The sequence below is a fragment of the Oryzias latipes genome, chromosome 1 (assembly GCF_053564925.1).
Source record: "Oryzias latipes strain Hd-rR chromosome 1, Olatipes_Hd-rR_3.1".
In the NCBI taxonomy this organism is placed as follows: domain Eukaryota; kingdom Metazoa; phylum Chordata; class Actinopteri; order Beloniformes; family Adrianichthyidae; genus Oryzias; species Oryzias latipes.
Genome location: NC_136237.1, coordinates 35,585,675 through 35,604,686, shown reverse-complemented (window position 1 = coordinate 35,604,686; position 19,012 = coordinate 35,585,675). Strand labels below are relative to the sequence as shown.

The following is a 19,012-nucleotide window of genomic DNA, read 5'->3' as shown; positions in this document are numbered from 1 at the left end:
CTTCAGTGGTCCTTTATGGAGTTGTGTCCTGGGCGGAGGGCAGTGCAGGCAGAGACTTGAAGAGGCTTAACAATCTGGTTAGGAAAGCCGGCTCTGTTCTGGGCTGCACACTTGAGTCCATCGAGGAGGTGGCGGACAGGAAGATGTTGGCTAAGCTAACATCCATCATGGATAACCCCTCCCACCCCCTACACCAAACTGTAGAGGCGCTGACCAGCTCCTTCAGCACAAGACTGTTGCACCCTCAGTGTAAGAAGGAGCGCTACCGCAGGTCATTCCTCCCCACAGCCATCAGACTGTACAACAACGTGTCAAAGTGACACTCCACGGTCCCAGGGTGTTTTTTCATTCACTCATTTATCTATTTTCTTTTGTTGTAGTTGTTGTTTTTCAATTTTAAATTGTTTTTTGTTCCTGAACAGTTGTTTGTTTTTGTTTTTGGTGTGAACTTCATTAGTTATTTCTGTATTTTGAAAAAAATTTGTAATGTTTTTTTACAGTTTTGCAGCTGTATTTATTTAATATTTAATATTTATTTCTTTATTTAATAAGAATCTCATTTTTGATAATAATTTTTCATAATAATTTTAGTAATATTTTTAATTATTTAATATAACTGTCATTTGTGATGTCCTTTATTGATGTTATATTATATAGATTATTTCTGAATGTCGTGTTGCTGCCACAGATAAATGAAATTTCCCCATTGTGGGATTAATAAAGTGATTCATCTATCTATCTAATTGTTAAAATTGTAAAAAGCTTCAACTGGATGTGGGTTCAAATCCCTTCTTCCATGTGAGAGGGAAATTTCCTTTTCATATTTGACCCCGCCCCCAAGGAAGCAGTGAGCTAAAATCACTTGGAAGTGGTTGAACCCGCCCCCTATGTTGCTGTACATCAGCGGTCGTCCTTTGATGCTACCTGTTCAGCATTGAGGTACTGAGGCCCATTGTCAGGTGGGTGGGCAGGCAGGTCTTAATAAACGCTCCTGCAGACCAGAGTAGTCCTAAACCAGAGACTCGGCGGAAGAAGAAAGAATGAAAAGAGAAGTGTAGTGAAACACAGTGACATATGTTCCAGAGGATGTTTGATTGGCCGTTCTGAATGTCAATCAAGTGACGTATATCACAGTGAGGATGATGATTTGCCAGAGATTTTTTTTAAACTGTATTTTTAAATTTTTTTTTGTTTATCTTTGATGGCACGCGATCTACCGTCACGTCCTACGATCATGATCTGCGTAATGAGCTCCCCTGTTCTAAAGAGATCAACACGCAAACAGGAATTTCCTGAACGTTTTTGTTGAGGGAGCTGAAAAACATACAGAAGAACTCAAAGAAGATCTCAGCAGTGATTCATTCACATAAAGGTGCTACCTGATCGTGATTATTAGCATGAAAACCAGAATGTTTACCTTTGTACTGCTCTCAACTGCAGTAGGGCTGCACAAATGGGAAAAGCTTCCAATGTGCGATATTAGTGATCAAGATTGTGATGACAATGCGGTAAATGGCGTGTGGTTGTACAGCGCTTTACTACCTTCTTAGAAGGCCCAAAGCACTTTACAGTCACAGTCCCATTCACACACACACACACACACCACTGCCAAACACTGGAGCCAACCTATAACAACCGGGATTAATGTGGGGGTGAGAACCATGCCTGCGATCCTCCAACCAGAGGCCGAACGCTCAACCTCTGCACCTTGGCCACCAACGAGTTGATTTGGGATACATCAATAAATGGAAGAACAAAAGCCAAAAAATACATCTATTTCCCGGCAACAGTTTAATTTAAAAAAAGTCAACAAAACTTAAATTATCATCCAAAAGACCCACGTCTACATAGGAGGCGGGCATCTAACATAAAAGGGCGCCACTAGATTGGTCCTCATCATAACGGCCTCTATTTGATTGTTTTAATACTTCAAGCTGCCATGTGTGTCAACATTTAACCCTTGTGCTATCTTAGATGACCCCACCCTTACATTGACGTGTTCTCCCTACCATGACAAAGGTGGATAAAGGTGGAAAGATTTTATGTAATCCATGGACACCAGTGAAGATCAGAAACAATTGAAGAAAAAAGGTTCAGAGCACTGTCTAGTGGGTCTAGATGACCCAACTCCCAATGTTAAAGTGCCTAGGACAGCACAAGGATTACGGGAACATTTATCGCAGTTTACATACGTGTGCGTATTGCACAGGCTGACATCACCATGACGATCGATTCATTTCGGGGCCTAAACTGCAACTTCTTTGTGTCTTGCAGCTCTGCACGAGTTTCCCACAGACCTGTTCACCAACGAAGAGCGGACGGAGGGAGCTGTGGCCTTGCATGTCCTGTGTGTAAGTTCACCTGGCTGTTCACGATGTGGTAAAGACGCCTGTTAAACCTCCAAGACAAAGATCTGAGGTGGAAAATCAAGACCACCAGTGTGGCTGTGGAGTATGTGAAAAGTGGTGATCTCCATGAACGTGACGGTCCTTAGTAACCATTGGTTTGTTACGTTTAGTTTTGTTGAGTATTTGTTCCCGTTTTATAGTCGTTACAGCAGAATATCACATGCTCTTCAAACTACCTGAACTCATCCGCCATTTACTCAGTTGGCGCAAAGCTTCCTGTCCCTGTGTGCGAAACAAAAAACGCCAACACTGGAGCGAAAGCTTTGGCGTTGAACGCTTAAAATGGGTGGCACTGTGGTGAAGCGGTTTGCAACCGCTTTAGACCTGGTATGTCCTCTTACAGACTTTAGTTGAAAAACAACTCTTTAGAAAAACGGTCTTATGATTTTCGTGCCTCAACAGTTAATAAAAAGTTCCCACAAGATCCTGGAAGGACTTGTTATACTTCCGGACAATGTATTAGTGCTGAAAGTGTTGTTACCTGGTTGTGTTTGCCATTGGTCTTTGCATTAGTTTTAGGTATAAAAATGTTCTTTTTCCAAAAGGTTTCGTTGGGTTTTTGTATGTGTTTGAGGACAAAATATTGATTGTTTACCAATAATGCTAATCTTTATAACTGTGATGTGTTGAAATGATCAGTTATGATAGAAAATGCAGAACCAAATTGTTCCCAATGTTTTAACTAAATGTGATCGTGTCAGCTTTGTTTGTTAGCATGTCCACGACGGGACGTGTACTACCGAAGTTTACCACTGAAGAGGAAGCAGCATGGTGGAACACAGAAAGAAAAAGAAAAAGGAAACCAAATGTTTTAAAGAATAGTATTTATTGGAAAAACAATACAGTAAATGGAGTCTCCAGAACATTTGATTTCGTTTGTTGTGATGTATTTTGTTATGCAAAGTTAAAAGAGTCGGTTGGAGGAAAATGGTGGTTTAGATCATTTTGTTCTTGCCACTTTGCTGCAGCGGTAATGTTAGGTTGAGAGGTGTGAGGGGCTATAAGCTAGTGGGAGGGCGTGTATACAGATGGAGGATGGGAAAAGGGGGCGGGCTTACTCCACGCCAACAGTCTGGACTATAATAATTCAGAAGTAGATTTCTAATGAACTACTGTCACTCTGCTGAAACTATGTCCTAGATAACGACAGTTTTTTAAAATTTTGGCTAAAAATGGCATAATCATAATTAAAAGACCACTGGGAACACTTTGAAAATAGATTGCGAGATGATCAGAGTAGGTCTTTTAGGTCAACAAACAGCAACAAAACATAGGGAACAGGTGCCATCATAGCAACCTCTGAAGTGTGGTTGCTGTAAATGTCCATGATCTGAGTTCAGCGTGAAGTTCCGTTGTCTTCTCCGGTCCTCCTCCATCGCTTTCATGGAGGTTCACGGCCGGCACCTCGATTCTGCAGCTGCAGCTCTCACTTTACCTTGATGGACTTCTAATCGCTGCTTTCAGAGAGCCAAAGATGAGATTCACAGCAGAGAAATGGAAAAGTGTTTGACCCCTGAAATGAGTTGGAGTTGAAAAAATGTGACTCTCCCGTTTTCCTCGCCTCAAACCTCCTCAACCTGACACCCGAATTCGACATTACACTTTTATCTCATTGCAACAATACGAGGACTGAAGGAAAATAAAGCTTTATAGCTATAAAGAATTCAAAGAAATTATTTAAAACTGGCAAAAAAAACCAATATTTTTTTAATTGTAGGCATTATAAAAAATGGATGGTTACTTTGGAGCATTATATTTATAAAGGGAAGGTTTTGCAATGCATTATGGAAGTGTGTCAGCTTCATTTCCTTCTTAAATGTTTAATTCTCAACCATGGGAATTTCAGTGACATCTCCATTAAGAAGGAGGATATGGCGCACAGGATTCTGTTCCCTTCACTTCATTTTGTCCAGTTCCACTTCAGCTGGTGCTAAAAATGTGATCGATCTCATTTCCCGATCAACTTTCAGGTAAAATTGATCCATTTGTGCTCATGAAGGTGGGGCACCTTCAAAACCAATGGTTTTGTTTAAGTTACGCAATATAATTACAAACAAACACTTCACAGTCCTTTTTTAACAGTGAACAATAAATTCTTTATTTAACCTGCCCTGTTAACAGGCTCTCTAAATGCAGGATTCCTGTTCAGCTGTGATCAGCTGGTGGTTGGTGTTACTGTTAGAATGAAAGTGGCTTAAAAAGAAAAAGAAAAACATCGGTTGCTATGGAAATTTAAAAAATTACTTTACCATTGACAAAAAAAAAAATGTATACACATACTTCTGAGCTCTGGATATGAAAGTAATTTAATGGTTACTATAGAGTTTTACCCTCATGAAGGGAGATATTTGCAATGCAAATCTGACCTCTGAGCCTTTTTTGTGAGTTGTAGGACCTTTTTGAACTTCTGTGCAGGTTTATGGAGAAGTCTGTGAAATGTTCTCTTAAAATGGAAGGTTTTCATAAGATTTTCTTCTGTTATTTCCATACAAAGTCCAATTTTTATTCCTAAAACATCACAGCTGCAGCAGACGGAAGGTGGTTTCCGACATAAAAACTAACAACAGGGGATTAGAAGGCAAATGTAATGATTGAAAATGTTCTGATTTAAATAAAATCAAACATTGGGAAAACATCAGAAAGGTGGAGTTCCTGCAGCTTTTGCAGATGTTGGTTCTGCTGCAGTCAACGTTGTGTTGCTTTTCTTCTTCCAGGTCGCTTCAGCAGAGGCAGAAGCTGTGTGAACAAACTCCCCCCTGAGTGGCTTTAATGCCACCGTGCTGCAAAAGTAAAAACTAACTTCCCTGTTTAAAAATGTAAATAGTGCGAGCCCACAGGCCGGGCATCCATTTTTAATGCTGCATCCGTGAACGTACGCCGCTGCATTTGCATGAGATCAGATCTATGACTCTGCAGCCGTCAGCCATTAGACTTACTGCTGAATCATTCATAATGAAAGACGCATCCGTGAGCTGAAGGGAAAAGGCGGCAGAGGCATTCGCTGCCGTGACATGCAGGACGGTTGCAAAATATTCCAAATATTTCAGCCGTCGGAGCGCAGCTCTGCAGGAACGGCACACAGCTGGATGCCTCTGCAGAACGCCAGCAGGATGAGTCACTTCACTCATTCTTTGCTCGTCTCCTCACAGACCTTCTACATGTTCTGCGCTCTGGCCCTTGTCTGCGATGACTACTTCGTCCCCTCCCTGGAGAAGATCTGTGAGGTAAAAAAGCCCATCTGTACGTCCCCCCCCCCCTTTCTGCAGCCACAACACAGTTCTGCTCTGCCAGTGTTCAAATGAAAGCTGCCAGATTTAAAGACGCCAAAACCCAGAACCTCACCAGAGAGATTTTTAGTTTTTTCTCAAAACTGAGACACGATTCCACAGAAAATTCAACACCTAAAACTAAAAACATGTCCAACCTCTCCAAAACCTCAAGGTTTACCTGATGCTGCTCGAATGAGGCTTCCTCAAAACCAGATCACTTCATTTTAGAGACGATCAACCAAATCAAGGATCCATTACCCAATATTTCTAATAACTGCTTCATTTTTAGGTGATTAAAGAAGAATAAATAACTAAACAACAAAAGTTTTTAACTGCGTGTCCTCAAAAGTTTACTCTCATTAATTGTATATTTTAGACATTTTTTAGAGGAATTCTAAAAGCTGATTTTCATTTCATGCCTCAAGTTGTTTCACCGTTATTTAAAAATATATTATTCAGTGTTTTTTCCATTCAAGGTGATGCTAAATTAAGAGAAGTCCCGGATTCAATGGTATGTTTCAAATGAGCGGCATACGGTGTGAAGGGTTCGATTGTGTTCACTTTGTGAGTACAGAGTCAGATCCAGCAGTTAGAACAGTTAAGTCTGAAAAATGAAACGGCTTATTTATTAGCTGAAGAAGACAAACCAGATGCAGCAATGCATAATACTTATTTTCACAAAAATGCTAAAAATTTGTAATTATTAAAGGCTAGGAAGCAGAAAAAATGGAATGACGTTTAAAAAAAAAAAAGAAATTAGGAATTTGTCAAAATATCAGATTATTTAAATGTTGAGAACACAAAAGAGCATCAACAAACACAGTTACATGTTAATCACAACAGTAATATTTAGTAAAAGTACAACATTTCTTACGGTGGTTATTTGAAGAAGGACATCGGTTGGTCATTTAAAAAGTAAAAATAAAAAACAGAACTCTGTCCGCTATTGTGCGTCGTCAACAGCCGTTAGAGTTCGAGGCTGCTGAAGTCCTGCTGCTGTTTTTCCTCAAACGTTCTCCTCTGGTGTCTCAGCGTCTGGATCTCAGCGAGGATGTGGCGGGCGCCACCTTCATGGCCGCCGGCAGCTCGGCCCCAGAGCTCTTCACGTCGGTGATAGGTAACAGAGTTTCTCCCTCCGCTGTTCGTGGGACTTCAGCGATCTTGCTTCACAAACTGCATCAGAACTAAATGATCTAAAGATGCTGCAGCATATGTGTTTCCTTTCCAGCCAGAGAAATGTACAATGAAGTGCCAGATGAATAAAATATTTAAAAAGTACTCAACTACATACTTAATTGTTGTCGATTAGATGGTAATGCTTTATGTCTTGTGGGGACACTCCGCTGCAGGTGTGTTTATCACCAAAGGGGACGTGGGAGTTGGGACGATCGTTGGCTCGGCGGTCTTCAACATCCTCTGCATCATTGGCGTCTGCGGCTTCTTTGCCGGCCAGGTATGATGCTCCACCACATCCTCCCTCTGTGCTGAGACGCTGGCAGAGACTAAATGATGCTTCTGTGCAAAGCGCCGCTCAGAGCAGCCGCCCTCTGGGGACTCCTGCCGCGTCACAGAGAGGATCTGAGGACGAGGATTAGCTCTGAGAAAAAGAAATGCACTGCAGTCCAAACGGGGATGCCATCGTTGTTATGCCATGGAAGGGTGAATCCTCAATTCTGATTGGCTGCTGGGTGTGCATTAAAAAGTGATGACCCACAGTGATAACCGCACGCCTAAAAAAGAGGTTCCGGTCACATAGCTGAAATGTTTTGTATCACTGCGCCGGCTTCTTTAAAACAAACTTTAGCTTCATCATCTGGACAAAAACAATCAGTGAGAGGTGAACTTTGTCTCCTTAACCCATCGTGACGATCAGCATATATATCGCTTTCCTTTGCCGCTGCAGTCAAGACGGAGGTCGAAGCAGCGCAACAAATACAAACCGAAAAAATAACAAGAATAAAGTACTAAAAACTGGTGGAACATTTATTTCTTTTGTAAGTGACCATGGTATAAGCGGGTTATTGCATCGGACGGTTCAGGGTTCCACATCGTCTGTTAATTTCTGATAACACAAACTTCGTCGGCCATTAACCCTTACATGACGTAATCACACCGAAATAATAACCACATGTGGCGAGGAAAAAGGTTTCCTGGCTTCAGCTACCTCTGCAGTACGGTGAAGTTCAGAACAAGGAGGACAGCTTTGCTGAGCATCAACAACCCTGTAGAGCTGTGACCTCTGACCCTGACCTGATGTTTACAGCAGCAGTGTAAAATCAGGAGATTGGGGGCTCCCTGCGTTTTCATCACTCAGGAGGGAAATCCTTCCAAGCAAAGTCCAACTTTCAGAAGACTGGGGATCAGATCTTTTTTAAGCCAAGAGCAAAACTATTTACATGAGTTTCAATATGTCGCATGCCAACACACACAGCTGTAAAAGCTTTCATTTTTCACAATATTTCACACTTTCATGAAGAAAACTGTTTGGCTGAATTTGCCACCAAGCTCCTTCCCCAAATCAGGAATTTATGAGTCTGAAAACGAACTAATTTTTAAGATGAATTCATCAATATTCATAAAACATAAAGTGTCATAAAGCCAACAGTGAAGGCTGCAGAACACAAAGCAGAAGCTTAAACTATTCTGTTACTGTAATTCCATCAAGGTGCGTCATCTTTTATCCTAAAACTTCACAAAGTTTTGTTTTATGAATAAATGAAAGTGTTTGTGTTTATGTGAACTGCTGACAGCTGATGCTGCTTCATGGCGGTGGTTGTTTTTTTGTCCTTTGTTTCAGGCGGTGAAGTTGTCTCACTGGGCTCTGCTGCGAGATTCCACCTATTACACATTTTCCATCACGGCTCTCATCGCGGTAAGAGTTTACGCCGAGCACGTTGGTGTAACGTGCAAAAACAAATGCTGCCGTTACGCTAAAATGCAAGTTAAACAGCCGGAGAAAAGGAAGCATTACGAACAACTTATGAAAAATGATAGAATAACAATTTTGAGGTGATAAATTATGAAGAAAATAAAGCAATTTACTATCTGAATGAAGGTCATCAATGAGAAAAGAAGACGGCTATAAACTTTAGAGCTTCACAAACTTAAAAAGATCATTAAAAAAAATAAATGTTGTAGAAAACATCAAAATGTTAGATGCTTATCAGCTTTAGAAAATATGTTTGTTAATGATAAAGTCAACAGAAGCAATTTATAAACTTAATTAAAAAAAGCTAAAAATTGTGAGTTTTAGGAAGTTTAATTCGCTATTTGTAAAAGTATTGATTTTATAATCCTTTTAAAGCAAAGTTAGAATCAACTTTGAGCTTTTAACTATTTCAGTTTTGCTTTTATTCCACGTTAGAGAACCTCAGATTGTAGACATTGCCGCCTTCATTGTCTCACTTTGTCTTCTGTTGTTTTTCTAGTTCATCTACGATGAGAATGTGTGCTGGTGAGTATTGATGCACACAGACCATCCATGCAGTCGCTATATTTCTGAATACCTGACGGTCAAAGGTTTCTGTACGTGTTCAGGTGGGAATCTCTGGTCTTGGTCCTCATGTATGCCGTCTACATCCTCATCATGAAGTGAGTGGACCGCCATGAAGGCTGGTGGTGAACACGCCAGCTGCAGTTTAAATGCAGCCAACTGACTGATGGTTGTTGTCAGGTTCAACGGCAGAGCTCATCGCTACTTCGACCGTCGAAAGAGGAACTCCATGAATCTGGCTAACGGACTGACGGGAAGCACTGACCTGGAGGACAACGTGTCATGTGACGCCACTGCAGTCCTGCTGAAGAAAGGTGCTTATTTGCAGACTCACCTGGGACCTTCTGTCAGTCTGTCTAATCCATCTCCTTTTTTTAGAGACTTGGCTTTACCCAAACTGTGAGGTATTAAAGGGATATACATTTTACATTTCACTCTTTGAACATCTTTTTTTATTTAAAAGGTTGTCTTTCAGAATTTCATCATGATTTCTGAGTCAAAAAAATAAAACTGTTATTTCTATACGGGATCTATGAGCTTTCACCGCTGTAAAGGGATAAAGCAGCGGCTGCACCTGAAGTGGTTTAAAGGATCGGTAGGATTTTTGGATATTTGGTTTGAAGCGTGGATGAGTGATCGGACAAATAAAGCGGATTATTGTTTTGGTCAAAACTGGGATCTTCTAAGAAAGACTGATCAATGAGGTGGACCGACCTTTAGATCAGATTGTATGATGAATGAATGAATGAATGAATGAAAAGACAGTTGGATGATCTGAAATAATTTTGATCAGACAAGCGGATTATTCTGGGTTATTATTGGTTGATAGATAAATGGATGGACTTGTAGATAACCCATTAGATTCATTGGGTGGATAGTTGAGTAATTTGGACAGTTGGTCGAATGGGTGGTTGAGTAAATGGATGAAGGAATGGATGATTGGATGGGTCGGTTGATGGATAGTAATAATGAAATGGGTGGGTGAGTTATCGGACGAGCGGGCGAATTAACGGGTTAGTAGGTGGATGTATGATTTAATGGGTGAGTGGGTGGATGGCTGATTGGTGTATCAGTGGAGGGATGTATTGATCTGTGAGTAGATGGATGCGTTGATTGGTGGATCTCTTGATTGGTACGGTCATCTTCGTTCATCGATGTTAGACGCTGATGGGATGACTCATGGTGGATCTGGTGCTCGTCTCTTTGCAGTGAACTTCCACTGTCAGCCGTCTGTGCTGATGGTGGATGAGCTGCTGTCAGCCTACCCCCACCAGCTGTCCTTCTCTGAGGCTGGCATGAGGATCATGATCACCAGCCACTTTTCCCCAAGAACCCGCCTCACCATGGCCTCCCGCATGCTTATCAATGAGGTAGGCTCCTACATGACCACAGCTTGGCAGCACCGTTCAGATGAAAAGGAAACACATTTGGCTTTTTCTTGCCTAAAATATTTCTTTAGTTTCACCTTTGACGAGACAAAAAGTGTTAATTTTTGATCATTCAGAGACAAAGACTGATCAACACCACAGAGACTCGAGTTAACCACATCACTAACGGCGACTCAGACTCTGCTGCCAGGACCCAGGGGAGGCGGGGCTTAGAAAATGGGCTGGGTTTGGTAGAGCAGGGTCTGAACGGGAAGTGCAGACTGCAGCGGCTGGAGTCGGGCAACGAGACGGAGAACGATGACAACGACAACAACGAGAACGATGAAGAAGGAGAAGGGGAAGATGAGAGCGACGGTCCTCTGGTTCCCTTCAAAGTTCCAGGTTGGGATGGGACCTCAACGGATGAAAAGGTGTGGCTCCGTCATCGGCTCTGTGGTTCATACTGTGCTTTCTGCCTTCGTCCAGCGGGAGTCTGTAACAAACTCAAGTGGCTGTTCATGTGGCCGCTGTCCCTGCTTCTCTTCTTCACCGTGCCCAACTGTGGCAAGCGCCGGTGGGAGCGGTGGTTCATGGTGTCCTTCTTCACTGCCACCATCTGGATCGCCGGCCTCTCCTACATCATGGTCTGGATGGTAGGTCGACGTCATTGACCGTATATAAGAACTGGACTGAGTGAGTGTGATGCCACCCGCAGACTGAATGATTGGTCCAAGGTAGCTGGCGTGAACGTTTCTAAGGCAAACACTTGTCAATCAGGTGTTTTTGGTCCACACCCCTAACACTGGATAACAGACGCAGGAGAATCTGTCAATCAAACATTTGACGTGAGACCACATATTTTTATTGCGGCACCTGATTGGCTGGTTTCTAACTTCAATAATTTGCACAACAGAAAATCACGAAAAAAATTGAAATATCAAGAAAATGTTTAAAAGAAAGGAAACAGAGCAAGAATGGTTGGTTCTGACTAATAGAATGACTGAGGAACAGCTGTTCATTTCTCCATAGAAGTCAATGGGATTTTGGCGTCTTGACCCAATGGCCACTTCATCTTTGGAATGAGAGGGGGGAGGGGTAACTGTTCAGTTCATATAAACAATCAGTGTGCTTCATCGACCACACCAAGGTGTCTCTAACAGTGGTTCATGCAACAATACTTTCTATTTTTCTTCAGGTCCCACCAGGGGCAGCACAGAATCCAAATCTATACCAATGTTTTGGCAGCAAAGCTCTTGATTCATGAGCCAACACTTTCCGTTGTTTTATTTTGAAAGTCACCCGTTTTTCTCGTGCCCCTTTTCTGGTGACCGACCGAAAAGCAAACAGAAGTTCTGTAGTTAATGGTGTTTATGTTGGGACCATTCAGATGACCCGTATCTCCAGTGTTGACCTTCTTTTTTCTATCCTAACTCTTCAATCGTTTACGCAATTCAAATAATTCCAGCGGATTCTGAAGTGGAGAAAAACAGCCTCATGCAACACTTTATAGCAGTGAAATAAATCAGCTGATTCAGTGGCTTTGTGATGTTACGTTAATGGTAAAAAGCCGCTATGAAAAGCTGCTTTTCTTCACGTGAGAATCAGCTGGAATGACAGTCATTGTCTGAATGGTTGAAGAGTTACTCTGTGTCCAAAAACGCTTGTCACATGCGACACCATCGATGTGTGATTTGTACTGAACAGTACGATTCAACTGCATCTAGTGACACTACATTTAATGTATTGTCCATTAAAATTCATTAGAAACTCCATCTTTTCTGCTGCTTTTACAATAAAACCTTCCTTTCTGTCATCATTGAAATTCATGGAAAACTGCTCTCAAATGTTTAATCACATGACTCTGGTGTTCTCAGGTGACTGTGATCGGCTTCACCCTCGGCCTCCCTGATGTCATCATGGGCATCACCTTCCTGGCGGCGGGCACTAGTGTTCCAGACTGCATGGCCAGCGTCATCGTGGCACGACAAGGTTCGCAGGAGGCTTTGTGGAGGAAACTGAAGTGTTTATTAGCATTTCAATGTTTGGAGATTTTTTTTTTTTCAGTCACGAAACTCCTCCGGTTCATCACTAAAGCTCTCATACAAGCGTCTTGAGCCAATTTATAATCATGTATGAGACTTTTGTGTCCGAAGGAGGTGCTGCGGGGGGAGGAGGGGGGCAGAGAGGAAGAGTATGCCGGCCTGTTGGCTTCCTTGACCCCTGCTAAGGATTATTTTACAGCTATTCCCACCGGTTCTGAATCGCTGTAGCCAAAGTTTGTGCCCCTATACGGAGAAAATCAGCAGACTCTCAAACGGCCGGATAAATATCCTGAAACACTGAAGAAGATAATTATGGAGAATAATTATCATCTGCAGCAGTTGTTTAATATGGATGAAGATGACCTCTCACACTTAACTGATGAAAGAAGCACGTGATCCTGTTTTACAAAGCATCAGAAATGTTTCAGAAGTGTCTTTGATGAGTAAGGATCGGTGACGGACATTGCTCGGCCGCGGCGGTGTGGGGTGGTTCTCCGTATTCGCGGGTGTCTCTGGTCCCCTAACCACTGTGAATATTTGGGGAACTCTGTAAAGCAGAAACCCTCTCGGTCGTTGTCTTCTTTTCCTTTTCCCTTCAGGGGTCGCCACAGCGAATCAGCTTCCTCCATCTGACCCCGTCATCTGCATCCTCTACTCCAACACCAGCTACCTTCATGACTTTGTTCACTGCATCCATAGTCTTCCTCTAGACCATGGGTGCCCAAAGTAGGGCCCACGGGCCAAATTTGGCCCACCAAAGGTTGTTTTTTGGCCCACCAAGTCGTCCCTGTAGAGGCCGCGGAGTGTTTAGTTAAAACCCTTTATTCTTTCCCATTCATTCATGGAGCGACAACGGCAGTAGCAAACGGATAAGAGGCACTTTAAACCAATATGGGAGGAGGATTCTTTTTTTTTTCAAGAAATCTCTTCTCAGGCTGTTTGTCTTTTTTGTCAGCAGTCCGCGGCTGTACTCTAGAGTGCAAAATACGCCGCCACTACGAGACTAAACACGCAGTTTTATCCAAACACAAAGGTTAGGCGCAAAAGACAAATTCTTGGTAGTTCCAATGTAATCTTCTGTCGCAGCAAGCCACCCTCATGATGCCCTCGGCAGCACAGGACAGCGCCACATTGGCTAGCTACAAAAGTTCGGCGTTAAATGCCAAGAGTGGGAGATCGAGAGAGATTAATAGAAAAACGTTACTAACTTTTTATTGTCGCTAATGTGTGTTACCTTAAAAAGTACCAAATACAAATAAATAACCTAAACTATATTCTTTATTCTCTGCTTTTATTTCATGACATGCAAAAAATGATTGTATTTGGCCCCCGGACCGGGATCACATTTAGATCATCTAATCTGTCAGCCCGTCCATCACCTTGTCTCCTTGTCTCCTCCTCCTGATATTCTTGCCCTTCCCGCCTCAGGTATGGGAGACATGGCCATCTCCAACTCCATCGGCAGTAATGTGTTCGACATCCTGGTGGGCCTGGGCTTGCCTTGGGCGCTCCAGACTCTCTGCATCGACTACGGCTCTGTGGTGAGCGTAGATAGTGATAGTAGATACAGATAGATAGATAGATAGATAGATAGATAGATAGATAGATAGATAGATAGATAGATAGATAGATAGATAGATAGATAGATAGATAGATAGTGTAAGGCAAAACTACAAACTGTGTGTATTTCTCCTCAGATCCACCTGAACAGCAGAGGACTCGTCTTCTCCGTCGGACTCCTACTGGCCTCAGTCTTCTTCACAGTAAGTCCTGGATGGGATGGACGGGTTTTTTTGACCTTATCCAGTCACATTCTTTACACCTATGGATGTTTGTACTTAGTGTATCCCCCAATTCATTACTTTGTGGACCCACCTTTAATAGCCTGACATATTTAAATAACTTTGTGAGGGATTTAGAGTTTTTTAGGAAACTCAATCTGAGATTATTTTTAGATGCTGCACCAAGAAAAAGCAGGAAAAACATCAAACGAGTGTCCTCTGTCCTCACAGCTAATGCTCAGGAATCCTGATGCAAGCAGATAAGATAAAGATAAGATAAAGATACTTTATTGATCCCAGCTTGGGAAATTCAGTTGTTGCAGCGTCGGCGTTAGGCTCAAAATACAAACATACACTCAATAGATGACAACAGAGAACCAGAACAATCAATCGGAAAGAACATCAGTGAATTAGAACAGTCGTATTGCCTGCCACATCAGGAGAGAAAAAATAGACGGACCATAAATGACTTTATCTATTGCACATGGATGACAAGTTATAGAGTCCAATGGAGTGAGGTATGAAAGATCTCCTGAAGTGGTTTGTGTGACAGCGAAGCTGCCTTAGCCTGTTGGAGAAGGAGCTCCGCTGACCATCCAGTACAGGATGGAGAGGATGCTCAGGATTATCCATGATGGATACCAGCTTATTTAAAGTCCTCCTCTCCATCACAGATTCAAATGTGTCCATTTTACAACCAATTACAGAGCCAGCTCTTCGGATCAGTTTGTTCAGTCTATTACTGTCCCTAGCAGATAAATTGTGCGCTCTGAAGCAGATAAAGATGTGTTGTGATTCTCCATTTATTTAAAAGTTTCAGGGTTTTAGGAGCAACTTATTGTCAAGTTGCCACGCCCAAATAGTTAATGTGGCAGCAATTAATGCCTTGGTCACAACTGCCCTTAGGGGTGGATACGAGCTGTCTGGAGGTGAAAATGGGTAAAGTTTAAAGATTGCAGACCACTCTGAGCCCGTAGGACAAAAATGTTCACCAACATTTCTCTCTAGCAAGGTCATAGCGAAGGCTTAGACAACACGTCACGGTGAAGACGCAGGCACGTCATATGGATCTTCCATTTTTCCAGAAAAACAGACAAACGCTGCACACTGTGCAAGGAACACATTAGTGCTGTTCGCCTGATAAGTGCACGGCTGTTGTGCACTCATTGCATACAGCCTGACTGTTAGAAATTAGGAAATGACACAACCAAAGTCTGGTTTGTGTGTACGGCATTCACGCGCCGTCAGTTAGGGGCCAGCAGGTGCACCTCACCAATGACTGAAGTGGACTGTAAGGCCTCGTTTCCACTAAGCGGTCCGGCCCGGTTTAGAATGGTCCACGCAAACGAGGGGTAGACCGATTGTGTAGCTTTGCGTCACAGTAGGGTGACGACAGCAAAAGACAAGCTAACAACAATGGAGGCCATCCAGCAGGCCTTTTTTCCTGCTTGGCTTTTGGTTCTTTGTATTTGCAAAAGCATTTATTGTTGTTTGAGAGAAGATGGCGGGCGGCAAAGAGGAATACGCTGCCGCTCATTTGACGCTTTCTTTGGTCGTAATGACCTGCCGCCAATCAACGGGTTTCATCGTGTGATGACAGTAGCTTAACCAATCTTCCGTTCCGTACCAGACCGTGCCGTTCCGATCAGTGGAAACAAGGCTTCATATAACAGCGTCACCCGATTTTCAAAAGTGTGTGTAACTTACACTATCTTTACAAATACTTGAAAGACTTGGTGTCATATATTTACGGCTGGCTATAAAAAAAATTTTTTTTTTTTAGATAATTTTTCTCATCCTTGGTCATTTTTTCAAATGGTTGAATAAATCAAAAAGGACGCTTCACGTACGTCTCTACCAAATCCAAGTCCCTGACTGGTCAAAGTTCAACTGGTTGAACTTTCAACACGCGTTCAATGGTTGCACATTTTGAACATAGAACCCAAAAACGGACTTAAAACTTGCGTAGCTGTGCTTGAATGTGAGAGTTCTGAAGGCAGAAACCCGATATGTGCGCATGCAGGCGTATACATTGACTTTTCATTGGAAGTAGTGGCTTGAACCCACGTTGCTGAGGGCGGTGTGAACGTGGCATAAAGACACACCTGCCTCTCCTGTTTACGACCCTCCAGGGGCCCGGTCAACCCAGAAACCCCCAGTACTGGACGGGTCAACCCCAGTAAATACATGAAGCTCAGTTTTAACTTTGAGTGGTTCAGCGTAGATCACGTGGATGAAAACATGGCGGTGTGGAATCAACCTGAAGACACAAACAGCGTCGGACCTGTTCTGGGCCTCAGGTGTGTCATGGTTGCGGTTTCCCTGATGTCTTCTCCTTCCTGCAGGTCCTTGGAGTCCATCTGAACAAGTGGACACTGGACTGGCGGCTAGGCCTGGTCTGCCTGGTCATGTATGCCGTCTTTCTGTGCATCTCCATACTGATCGAGTTCAACGTCTTCATCTTCGTCAACCTCCCCATGTGCCGAGACATCCACTGACCCCGCCCCGCTTTTCCGGCTCACAGAGGAAAGCTCACCTCGTTCTCGGTTTCTCGGCGCCTTTGAGGACAAGGCTAGACTTTTTCTTTCTTTAGAGAACTGGGTTCCAGTATGGTTTTATCTTTTGGTGCGAAACAGAGGAGGCGCTGAGAGGAAGAACCGAACGGTTGCCTGGAAACCGGGTGAACACCGTCGGACGTCGGTGATGCAGCTGCTACAGAGGGGAGAAGAGAAATCAGCCATTTTTAGCTGTTTGTTACTATTTGTACCCATTTGGATATAAGCACACATTTAAGGTATTTTTAAGCAAACAAACAGCTTTGTCTCTGTATATATTTGAGGATTCTATAGTTACCAACACTCACTGACACATGGGGGGCTGGTCTTATGCAGAACCGGATCCACTTTACAGAGCCTCCAGTTCCAGCTGGCGTTGCATGCTGCAGCCTCAGCCACCGCTTTGCACTGACAGACCCGAGATGCATATTTAAAACCTCTGGAAGTCTGTCTTTCTTCCACGGTGGAGCAGATGAGGGCTCCGTTAAAGAGCCCGCAGCCAGAGGAAGCCACACTCAGCACCGTCACTTTATGAATCTCAGACGTAGTTCTTCGATTGTTTGTCTGCAGGTCCTCCGACGTGTTACTACTGATGCTAAAGCTGCCTGTTAGACATAGACGTTAGGTCTCCTTAAAGCCAAAAGTATTTTTAGATTAGATGTTTAGAAGGTTCGAGTTTGAGGGACAATCTGAGAGCTGAGGGTGGCGCTGTAACCACGGAGACACGGTGGTGATTTATTTATGAATGAGTTTATTCAAAGATCGTGTCGGTTTGCAGCGTGCGCCCGCTCGGGTCTCGGCGGCGTACTGTACCTGTTATTCTCTAATGTAAGAGCTGAAAACGGACTTGATGTTGCTTATATGTTACAATAGAGTTTTATAATTTATAGGTTTTGTACAGTTAAGTTTAAACACAGAGAGGAAATGTGTTGCTGAGTGACGAACTAGAAACTTTGACGCTGCTCAGCCTCAGCATGATTACTAAAAAGCTTCCGATGCCCCCCTTCCTTGCAGCCACAAGAGGGCGGCACGGAGCTGGCATTCAGTTTTGTTCAGGTTTGCATGCCTATGTCATTATTTAGTGTGTAATTTTAGGGCATTTCCAGGACCAGGGAGGCACTAACCACCCCGATGACGCTGTACATATCAGCAGTAGTCGTCAGGAACGTGGCTACAAGTTCATGTGCGCAGAAATCAGTAGACTGTAGTCCTGCAGCAGCTCATTTTCTGCTAATGTTGTCATTTGATGCTCATGTCTTTGAACCGTTTGTTAAGCTTTTGTAAACCAGGACCTCAGAGGTGGAGCCAGAAAAAAATGTCTGGTTGTCTTCTTGCAATAAACAGATCTGCAGCTTTCAGCTTGTTCTTCTCAAATGGCACGAGTCCTGTTGTGAGTACGAGTCCTGGAGCGTCTAGATTTCTTCATTACGTCTTCTGATGTGTGAAAAAAAGAATTTAAGCTTCAAACGTATATATATCTTCTTTAAAAGTGATTCACAAATCCCAAATGTTGTAATAAAATCACTTCGTGATACCATAATACGCTATTGATAGCTTCAGAAAATCGAATTAAAGCCCATTTTAGAATAAAAGGTAATTAAATGTTGCTTTAAAACAGACAGAATATCACCCTCCAATGAAATTTTAAGGCACACTTTGATTCAAAATGTTGTTTATTTTGTACGACACTGTATGAAATCAGGAAAAACAGACATAAGTGTTACACCAAACCTGATTGGTCATGCGATTAGCATCTGTACCGGCTTCAGAGATCTGACAGGTCTGATTTCACCTGAACGCTTTATTGTCCATAGATGTCCTCAAAGCAGCTAAACAATCTCTAAAAATAGACTAAAGTTAAACAAGAGGAGAGAAAAATGTAGTTAAAAATAAGCTAGAATCTGCATAACTTTGCAGCAATGTCAAATATTTGATCAGCAGTTATTTCTTTAGCATGTAAACGGTGATTTACATGTCAATGAATGTAAAATGCTTGATTTTGGGTGATTTGTGTTTCTATGGTAACGCTACGGGGTTATATGATGTGATGCTGACTAAAAGACATAATAAATGCCCTTCACCCTACAGAACCCACAG

At 42.7% G+C, this 19,012-nt stretch overlaps 1 protein-coding gene across 1 annotated transcript in view; it reads left to right on the top strand.

Annotated features, from left to right (window-relative positions):
- LOC101170984 (sodium/potassium/calcium exchanger 3) overlaps positions 1 to 18,289 on the top strand; it is a 56,483-nt gene extending 38,194 nt beyond the window's left edge. The window contains exons 3-17 of the mRNA XM_011493861.4: positions 2,275 to 2,351; positions 5,558 to 5,632; positions 6,710 to 6,794; positions 7,027 to 7,130; positions 8,475 to 8,549; positions 9,106 to 9,131; positions 9,215 to 9,268; positions 9,351 to 9,484; positions 10,380 to 10,540; positions 10,675 to 10,939; positions 11,024 to 11,190; positions 12,412 to 12,526; positions 14,008 to 14,120; positions 14,277 to 14,342; positions 16,706 to 18,289. Of these exons, the coding sequence (XP_011492163.1) occupies positions 2,275 to 2,351; positions 5,558 to 5,632; positions 6,710 to 6,794; positions 7,027 to 7,130; positions 8,475 to 8,549; positions 9,106 to 9,131; positions 9,215 to 9,268; positions 9,351 to 9,484; positions 10,380 to 10,540; positions 10,675 to 10,939; positions 11,024 to 11,190; positions 12,412 to 12,526; positions 14,008 to 14,120; positions 14,277 to 14,342; positions 16,706 to 16,858 (1,670 nt within the window). The 3' untranslated portion in view covers positions 16,859 to 18,289. The remainder of the gene's footprint in view (positions 1 to 2,274; positions 2,352 to 5,557; positions 5,633 to 6,709; positions 6,795 to 7,026; positions 7,131 to 8,474; positions 8,550 to 9,105; positions 9,132 to 9,214; positions 9,269 to 9,350; positions 9,485 to 10,379; positions 10,541 to 10,674; positions 10,940 to 11,023; positions 11,191 to 12,411; positions 12,527 to 14,007; positions 14,121 to 14,276; positions 14,343 to 16,705) is intronic.
- The last annotated feature ends 723 nt before the right edge of the window (positions 18,290 to 19,012 follow it).